Genomic DNA, 10163 nt, shown 5'->3' with positions numbered 1-10163 from the left:
CCGATGCGTACATCCGTACATGTACACATGTATGTATATATGTATATATGTATGTATAAAATTAATAAAACAGTTCAGTGGCTACTGGATTGCTGTAAGATCCCTCTAACCGCCAATAGATGTCGTTATGTCGTATTCTCAAAAGTTATTATCATCAGTTGCCTCTTCCTATTTCCGCCGCCATTGTTTATTGTTCCTTTTAGCTAAGCGTCCGCGTACGAGAGTACGCAGCATATTCTCTCATAATTGTAGCTAAGAGCGCTTGCACATTTGTAAAGCTGCGCAGTCATAATATTGCTGTTACCATGTATCACTGTTGATTAACATTTTCTGTTACGCTGTCGTGCTTAGCATCGTTCGTTAACACTTCTGGCAATGATAGTACTTACTTACAGAATAAAACAGTAAAAACCATGTTATTAGGAAAGCAAAAAAAAAAATGAGTTGCGGCTCCGCCCATCTTGGAGTGGTTTGGGCCGGTCGATTGGCCACCACAATAGACTGTTCTAAAAATTTTTAATAAAACTAATTTCCGTAATAATTTCATTAATTTTTATTGTACATTAAACGTTCGATATTTTGAGTGTAGCTGAGTAGGAGATTTACAAATAACAAATAGTTTCAATACACATATACATACATATACAATACAAATAACAAAAATACATATTTATGGAAGTAAAATAATACGCTGAGCAAAAATTTAATTAAAACTAACAAATAAATGTAAATAATAGCGATTTCATTGCTAAAACTAACGGTTAATAAATCAAACAAAACAACTTCACTTTGCTAAAATAATCAACATTACTTAATTACAAATACTACCCTGCTTCGGAAGCATACATATATAATGGGGCCAAACATGTTATGACACACTGTAAGCAACTTTAATATGTGTAGCGTAGAAAGAGCTAATGTGCCCTAACCTTTACTATACAACCAATAAAATATTTGGGAAATCGTTAGCTTTTGCGCTTGCTGCTTGCTATAATTATTGATATTTTTTTGTTTTTGTTTGCATTTAGTTAATATCACTCAAATCAAATACATATATTTTCATTCATACATATATGTACGTATGTAGCTATGTAGACATTACTGTGTGTATGCATAAATCATGTAGCGTCGTCCTTGACATTGCGTTCCCCTGCTATACTCGATCCCTTGCCATTGACTTGATGCGTGTTGGCGTCCTCTTGGCTGGCGACAGTGATTTTCGAATTATTCAAATCGGTCTCTTCGGGTATCACTTTGGTAGCATCTTGATCCTGAGCGTTGTGCAAGCATAAGAAAAGGAAGAAAAGCGTAATTAATTGACTCATTTTATAGTACGTCTTTCATAATTAGTAGTGCGCATGCGCTCATACCTATACACATACTAATTAAAATTTTAATTTAACATAAATCAGCTGTCACTCAGGCAATAACTGTGCACACACTTTTAGTTACTTTCAGTTAATTACGGTATAAAGTAAATATATATATATACATATATATAGGTATATTTATTTGTTTAGCTGAAAACGCTATGTACCAGCAATTTTTGTTTTGTTTGAAAATTATGTCTACTCGTATAACTGCGCCCATGAGACAGTTTATTGCCAACAAAATATTTAGAGAATTAATTATGTTGCCTTTATTTTATGTACTTAGTGTTTAAATATATTAACAATTCATGCAAAATCATATTTTAATTTTATTTTTACAGGAAATAATTTTTTTATAATAAGTTTGCACAAATATATATTTACAACAAATATTTTATACATTCAATAGCAGTTACTGATCACTGTTCTCCACAACTCTCATAAACGGCCAAATAACGAATACCAGTTTTAAATATGTGAAGGTAGAAAGCTTTTTAAAGCAATTCTTATGTGATCTGCGACTCATAATTTCAGATTCAAGACTATTAAAAGTCGAATGTTACAGAAAATATATAGACCAGCGTAGAAAATTGTGCAACATAAAGAAAACATAGTAGGATGAATGAGTGATAAAATAACAAAACTGAAAGGAAATGAAAAACGCAAATTTCAAACGAAAATTCTTTTGAAACTTTTCAAAAAAGCTAGTTTTTATGTTTACTGAAGTCTCTACTTTCTTACTGTATAAAAAATATACATTCCTTTGGTAAATTTTCTCACGCAATGCAAAAGAATGCCCTTTTAAACGATTCAGAACAGTTTTTTTATTTCATTCCCCTGTTATTTTGTCAGCGCCCCCCTCGTTCCCATTCCCATAAATTATTTTTTCTTCCCTTTTTGTAATCATGCATAATATCAAATTTGGGTAAGTTAGTCTGGCAGGCCAATGAGCCACGCATAGACCAGTTTTGGTTCTTTGTAATTCCAGAAGGAGTTCAGTTACTAGGTCCATGAGGAAGTCATGCTTTAGGATGTCTGCTCTTGACACGAATTTTTACAGACTCTCTGGCCTCACTATCGATACCTCCTCGACTATCTTATACCGTGGTGACCCCAGATGCTTACAGCGTAGCCTTGCCAATGTAGGACAAGTGCACAAGAGATACTCCATTGTTTCCCTGGTGGTGTTCTCTAGACATTTCATGCAGTCTCCTCGATCTGATATCAGACTAGTCTGAGAAATGTGTTGAAGAGACTAGTGCCATAACTACTCCTAAATTATAACCACTGAGATTGGGATTTAAAATTTTCTACAAGTCCTTTTCTCTACAAGAAGCTGCCCATTTTTTTGGACAACCGATATCGGACCACATTAGGATATAGATAGCTCGTCTACAAACTAATCGTTCGGAATCAAGTTCTTGTATGGACAACTTTTTCTTTTGAAGAGATATCTTCACAAAAATTAGCACAGGATATTTGCCTAGGAAGTAGTGTTATCTCCCAAGAAATTGTATAGATCGGAATAATATAGCATATAGCTACCATCCAAACTGATCGCGCAGAATCAAGTTCTTGTACGGAAAACTTTTTTATTTGACACGATACCTTCACGAAATTTACTGAATATTATTTCCTTAGACAACGCTACAAACATATACATATCACAGACTGAACGATGAAAATTAACCCATATGAGCCAATAATTTTTGCAGGTGTATAATAACGAAGCAGCACACCCGCATATGCATATATAGATTCCACATAACCATGTACTAATATAATACATGTATATGTATGTATATCTAATTGTACACGCCTGAGCTGTGCAGCGTCATAAATAGTTGCAAATCCCCAACGCCTGGCACGCTTTTTGGCGCGCACACTTACACAAGCGTTTTCAGCAATAAATACCAATACTTTACAACTACACGCACACAAACATTGCCTATATATGCAGAGTGTAAGTTTTTACTGCTTTTGCTTTGTTTTGTGAGCTTTTGTTTACTACTTTTATAATATTGTTTGTTGTTTTGCACACGGTAGTCGGTAGTTTTTCCCAACAGCTTTATGGCTGTTTATGCGGCTTGTTTTGCATTTCTACATGATCAATCAGGTTGTATTTAAATGATTTTATTGCCGGCGCAAGTGGATTATACCGTATGAATGTGGTCATTGCAATTTCTAGGTTTGTTGTTGTAAGAGTTGTTGTAGTTTAGTTCGCTTATAAATCGCATTTTCACACGTGTGAAAGAATTGCAGTATACTTGCATGTACATATACTGGAGCGCACAAACACATGCATTTATCGATATTTGTAAGCATTTCTATGTTTGGTGGAAGTGTTGTTGTATCTTTTGCAGCACAGTCGCAGCAGCAAACAGCAATATGCGCAATTGAGCAGCTGCATTAATGCATGATTGCATACAAAGTGGAAGATACGTGTATCAAGCGCTGATGTATGCAGATAACGGTACACACGCGAACACGAACACACACACACATTGATATATGTGCACGATTTTACATGTGCATGTATATGTATATATGCGTATGAGTATATTTATGAGTAGTTTGTGAGCATGAATTATAAGTAGAGGATGTAAAAAGATGTAAGTGTGTGTGTGGGTTAGTGCAGTCTGTAGCAAAAGTGTTTGATTGTCGAGATGGAAATCTCGTTCGCACGCTTGATTGCTTGCATTTCTGTATTTGAAGGATATCTGCTTTTTTCAGCTGCAGCACTTTGTGCCACTTGCATGCGAAAATTTGAGCAACTAGGAGAGGAAGACATATAATTGCATTTGGTTTGCAGCACAAAATGGCAATTAAGTATTGTGTAATTGGGCGACAATAATACGTTTTCTGTATTTACTATTTTATTTTGTAATTGTGGGATTTTATCACTGTTTTGGACAATACACCGTGCTAAATTTCGTGACGATATCTTGTCCAAGAAAGAAGTTTTCCGCACAAGAACTAGATTTCGTGCGGTCAGTTTGTATGGCAGCTATATGCTATAGTGGTCCGATTTGAAAAATCTTTTCGGACATTGCACCATTACCTAAGCCAATAATTTATCCCAAATTTTGTGAAGATATCTTTTGCAATAAAAGAGTCCTCCCTACAAAAACTTGATTTTGAGCGGTATGTTTGTATGGCAGCTATATGATACAGTGGTCAGATTTGAATAATATGTCCACAGATTGTCGTAGTTCCTAAGGCAATAATTCGTGTTAAATTTCGTGAAGATATCTCTTAAGATGAAGGAGTTTTTCATATAAAGAGTTGATTTTGATCGTTCAATTTGTACGCAAGCTTTATGCTATAGTAATCCAGCATTAGCGATTCCGCCAAGTTAGCAGCTTCTTGGGAAGAGAAGAATGTGTGCAAAATTTAAGATCGATATCTCAGAAACTGAAAAAGTAGCACGCGTATATATTAACAGACGAACAAGGCTACATCAACTCAGCATTTTGAGCTATGTGCATCTCTACTTTAAATGGCCTCCCACGTTTCCTACTGGATGTTGCAAAGTTCTTGACCTGCTTTATATACCCTGTTGAGGGTATAAACATTAATTGAAATAGTACTTTCCATTCGGAAGCAATACCAAGTTGGAAACGAAAGGTGTGATCAAGTATAACCCAAAAGCATTTAAAGCAAGCTACCAATTGGGCTGAAAAGCTTCAATTAAAGTATTACCGTCACTTAAACAGGAGTGTGGACTACGGTTAGCGTTGAAATTGATTCACACAAAAGGACTACGGTTAGCATTGAAATTGATTTACACAAAAGATGAAAAGAAAGTTTTGTAAGCAAACAAATTGGGGTCTCGAAAAAGATTAACGTATCTACTAAATTTCGAAAGCCAAAACAACGTTACTGAAATTTTTCTTAATTTTTGTTAAGTTAGAGTTTGTATTAAACTTCAAGCTTTAAGCACGACGCTTAAACTCGTTTCGAAGTTTCTGCAGTAAGTGCCTTTCTTCACATGAACACATATATGTACATATGTTTAAAGAATAATAATTTCGAGTGCTCTAGTTTTCAACAATAACTAAGGATGTGCACATACATATTTACACAACACGCACAAGCATATGCAAAAATGTAGCACTCAATACGCACACACCTCACTGGCGCACGCACAGAGGCGGTGCATACAATATACTCAACGAACTTTTATATAAAATGGAGTCAAGTGCCATCAAGGAGACAACGCACTAACGGCAAACACTTTCTCAAGAGCGCTTCACAGAAAACGCTTATTGCAAAGCAAGTGGAGTGGAGCGTGCGAATATGAATATACTTGTATATGTATAACACTTTATATGTATAACATTATACATATATATGTATATATATATATATCAATGCAGTCACTCAAATATAGACTTGCTGGCAAGCCGAAAGCGTGTATTGAACGCAATGCTTCAAACTGTGAAGCAACGACTGTAGAAAACAAAAAAAACAGTTAATAATATCCTTCACAGGTGCATTTTTCAAAGCACGAAAGGTATTAAAAACATTTTTATTTTGATTTTGATCAATCAGTTTGTATGGCAGCTATATGCTATAGTGGTCCGATCTGAACAATTTCTTCGGCGATTATAGCGAAGACTTTGGTAAAATCCATGCCAAATTTCAAAAAAATATCTTGTCAAATGAAAAAGTTTTCGTTACAAGGACTTGAGTATTATTGGTCAGTTTGTTTGACAGCTATATGCTATAGTGGTCCGATTTGAACAATTTCGTCGAAAATCAACCCGTTAGCTATGATAATAGTCCACGCCAAATTTCCTGAAGATATTTTGTTAAATATAAAAGTTTTCCATACAAGGTCTTGTGTTGTATCGGTCAGTTTGTATGGCAGCTATATGCTATACTTGTCTGATCTGAACAATTTCTTCGGTAATCATAGGGAGGTTTTGTGTAATTACCCATGCCAAATTTAATGAAGAGATCTTGTCAAATTAGAAAGTTTTACATATAAGGACTTGATTTTGATCCTTCAGTTTGTACGGCACCTTTCACCTGTATAGGTCCGATCTGACCAATTTTTTCGGATATCATATCGATGTCTCCGGTAATACTCCATGCCAAATTTCCTGAAGATATTTTGTGAAATTAAAAAGTTTTCCTTACATGAGCATGATTTATGTCGATCAGTTTGTATGGCAGCTATATGCTATACTTGTTCGATCTGAACAATTTCTTCGGTAATCATAGGGAGATTTTGTATAATTACCCATGCCAAATTTCAAGAAGATACTTTGTCAAACAAAAAAGTTTTCCATATAAGAATTTGATTTTGATCCTTCAGTGGCAGCTATAGGCTATAGTGGTCCGATATCGGTGGTTCCGACAAATGAGCAGTTTCTTAGGGAAATAAGGGCATTTGCAAAGTTTCTCTTCGATATCTCAAAGGCTCAAGGACATGGTATAAAAAGGTTACAAAAAATATTTTTTTTTTCAAATTTTGCATACTGTAAGGAATACAAATCAAAATCGTACTTCCAAAAATGTGTATTTTGCTCCAAGGCTACGCAAGCATTGGAAAACTGCTGCTAGATCCGATGCAAATCAAGTTATTAAAAATTCTGGCATTCGATTTACACACACAAACCCATTAAAAATATAAATAAATCACAAACAACTGCAAACAAGCACTATGACTAGCCGCAAGTATGCCGCACACACATAAATTTCATAGTTATGGTACTCTTGTTATTTTTGGCATTCGAGAAAATTTTCCGCAAAAATAAAAATGGCATTCCCCAGTGACATGCAAAAGCTTAATAAAAAAAAATTTAAACGAAAAAGCGGAACAAAAAATTTGCATACAAAAATATACGAATGCATTGCAACGATATAAATCAGAAATAAACTAAATAGAAAGAAGAACATTTTGACGTCTGCTAATGGGCGCCGTGGCCAATAGACCCACAGCTATGCGCACCTGTGAGCGCCATGCATAAATACAGCTGCCAAACGAAGCATGCAACGCGAAACGTGCAACACAAAAGCTACAAATACAACTGAAAATACAACTACAACTGCAATTTCAACTTCAACTACCAACGTGCCCTCAACAGCATGCCAATCATGTGCCTTTGTGTGTGTACGTGTGTATGTGCGTTGGTGTTTTCGCTTTGCTTTTTTTTGCCTGTGTACATTACCATCAGCATTGTGTTGGGTATAACGGACAAATCCATCGCTGGTATTGATGTTAACAAACCACTCGGATACTTTTTCATGCGGCTGGGGAAAAAAGTTGATTCAACGCCCTGCAATTTGCGTATGCGCGGCACAGTGAAGCAAATGCGCCGATAAAAAAGCAAAAAAAAATTAAATAAAGCAAAAAAAATATAAATAAATAAAGCAAAAATCAGCAAACATAAATTATAGTAAAAAAGCGCAAGCATTGGGAATCGCAGAAACAAGAAAAGCGAGTGAGAGCAGCGCATAAAATATTTAAAAAATTCACTTATAAAGTGTGCTCTACCTTTTTGAGTGCTTTGGGTGTAGTTTGCGTGAACAAATCATAATCCTTAAACAAATGAAAAGCAACAATTTTTTTATTAATCAGTAGTCAATCAATCAATCAATCAATTGCGTTGTTACAGTTATATATTGAATGACTGCACGTAGACAATAGTTTTTGGTATCCTTAAAAAATTACTCCCTAATACTTACATACTTACTCAACTAATATTTCCTTTAATCTTGAACATTTTTTATTTTACGACACTCGGCTCGGTATTGTACCAAGCCAAGTGTTTTAGAATTTCTATTTTTTCGATGATCCGACTTTGACCTCTCAAACATATGTACATACAAGTATATGTCAAATAAGCTTGACCAAAACATGTTGTACACTATTCTTGTTTACTCTTTTTTTACAGCTTTCATACTACTTATATTTGAAAATGATAATTTTGATACCTTAAAAGGCGATTTCTCCATTTTTTTTTTCGAAATAAACCTTTAAAGTTGAAATATTTTACTTCGAAATTCGAAATTAAGAAATTAAGAATTTCGAATTTAGAGGTTAACTTCGAAAAAAACGGAAAAATCGTCTTTTAAGCTATAAAAAGTCGAAATATTTTACTTCGAAATTCTTAATTTCAAAATTTTAAAATTCAAACGACTGGCTCGCTGTTGTTAATTCGGCTATAACCGTATAAACGCTTTCCACGCCAGTAAAGAAGAAGACGAAAAAATTTCGAAATTCTTAATTTCGAATTTCGTCTTTATAGGTTAACTTCAAAAAAACGGAGAACTATCTTTTAACTGATGAACCAGTTTTCAAAAAAAAAAAACATAAACCAGTAAAGAAGAAGAAATTTCGAAATTTCGACTTTATAGGTTAACTTCGAAAAAACGGAGAAATTATTTTTTTACTGATGAACCAGTTTTCAAAAAACAAACATAGCTTGGTACAATACTCTGCAAAAAAGTAGATTTTGCTGTATACTAAGATTACCTTTCATATTTCGGGTTTAGACAACAAAAACAAATACTAAGCATGGAAAGCTGCTAGAATGTATCTAAAAATATTTTTCATTAAGATCTATACACTTTTGTAGCGTTTGAACTTTTCCATCTCTGATTGAAGTATCTTCAAAACATGCCTTTTGAACGCATCAACCACCTCTTCAGGTGTAAAAACATTGACCTCTTTGTCATACTTCAACGAGATAAAAAATATCATTCAGTGCTGAGTAAACGGTGGATGACTCATCTAATCTATGTTTTAAGTGCTCAAAAATGCATCTTTCGGTCGAGATGAATATTTTAAGTTACTGTAAACAACACAAATATCGCTCGTATATTAAAACATTCTAAGTAAGTATGTATAACGTAAAAAATGTCAAACTTTACGAACTGTCAGTTGCCAAGGTGCAACACTAGGGTTGCCACATCCCGTAATATAAATAGAAAGTCACGCAAACCAAGGAAGTAAGACGAAAAAGTGAATAATGCCGGTATTTTTATTTTCCTAATACCTCTTGATAAACTGGTTTAGTCCAACATCCTGGACCAGATCAAACCCACATTACTACTGTAAAACAGTTTTATTACATTTGAGATACCGTCGAATATTTTGCATAACCTATACGCGGATTTAGCTGAACGAGCCTCAACTTTTCCTACAGACCTCATCAATACAAATTGTGTGAATTTCGTTGGTGTTAAAAACTTCCCTACAAAATTTTTATGCTTCATAAATACACTAATTGAAAAAGTTCAGCCCCACGATCCACAGTATGCTTTCAGTATTCAGTTTATAAAATTTCCATCCGCAAAAGGAACGATGATTTATATTTATAATTTTATTTATTTTGTTTTCTTGGTAAATAACAGCGGCAGATTGGAGAGCAGAAATATTTCGCTAAAGATGAATTTCATGCTGTAGGGGAAAGGTTGGCAATATAGGAATTAGAATATGGAGTATGGAGTATAAAATATAAAATACAGAATATAGAACATAGAATATAGAATATAGATATAATATAGAGTATAGAATAAGAATATAAAATATATAATAGACAATAGACAATAACATAGAATATAGAATACAGAATATTGAATACAAAATACAGAATACAGAATATAGTATACAAAATATAAAATATAAAATACTGAATATAGAGTATAGAATATAGAATATATGTAGAATATCAAATAATGAATAACGAATATATAATATAGAAAAAAGTTACACGCAGCCATGCCTGACGGAGGTTAGGTGATCGGTACAGTCCTATTATCTGAGCACCACTAGTGTAG

The 10163-nt window shown here is 34.1% G+C and overlaps 1 protein-coding gene across 1 annotated transcript in view; it reads right to left on the bottom strand.

Moving 5' to 3' along the window:
* Positions 1–535: 535 nt before the first annotated feature.
* The window catches only part of LOC126754245 (uncharacterized), a 51306-nt gene continuing 41678 nt past the window's right edge, over positions 536–10163 (bottom strand). Inside the window, 2 exon segments of the mRNA XM_050466242.1 lie at positions 536–1271; positions 7550–7657. Of these exon segments, the coding sequence (XP_050322199.1) occupies positions 1119–1271; positions 7550–7657 (261 nt within the window). The 3' untranslated portion in view covers positions 536–1118.

The sequence above is a fragment of the Bactrocera neohumeralis genome, chromosome 3 (assembly GCF_024586455.1).
Source record: "Bactrocera neohumeralis isolate Rockhampton chromosome 3, APGP_CSIRO_Bneo_wtdbg2-racon-allhic-juicebox.fasta_v2, whole genome shotgun sequence".
NCBI lineage: Eukaryota > Metazoa > Arthropoda > Insecta > Diptera > Tephritidae > Bactrocera > Bactrocera neohumeralis.
The sequence above is the reverse complement of the archived record's forward strand: the minus strand, read 5'-3'. Positions and strand labels throughout refer to the sequence as shown.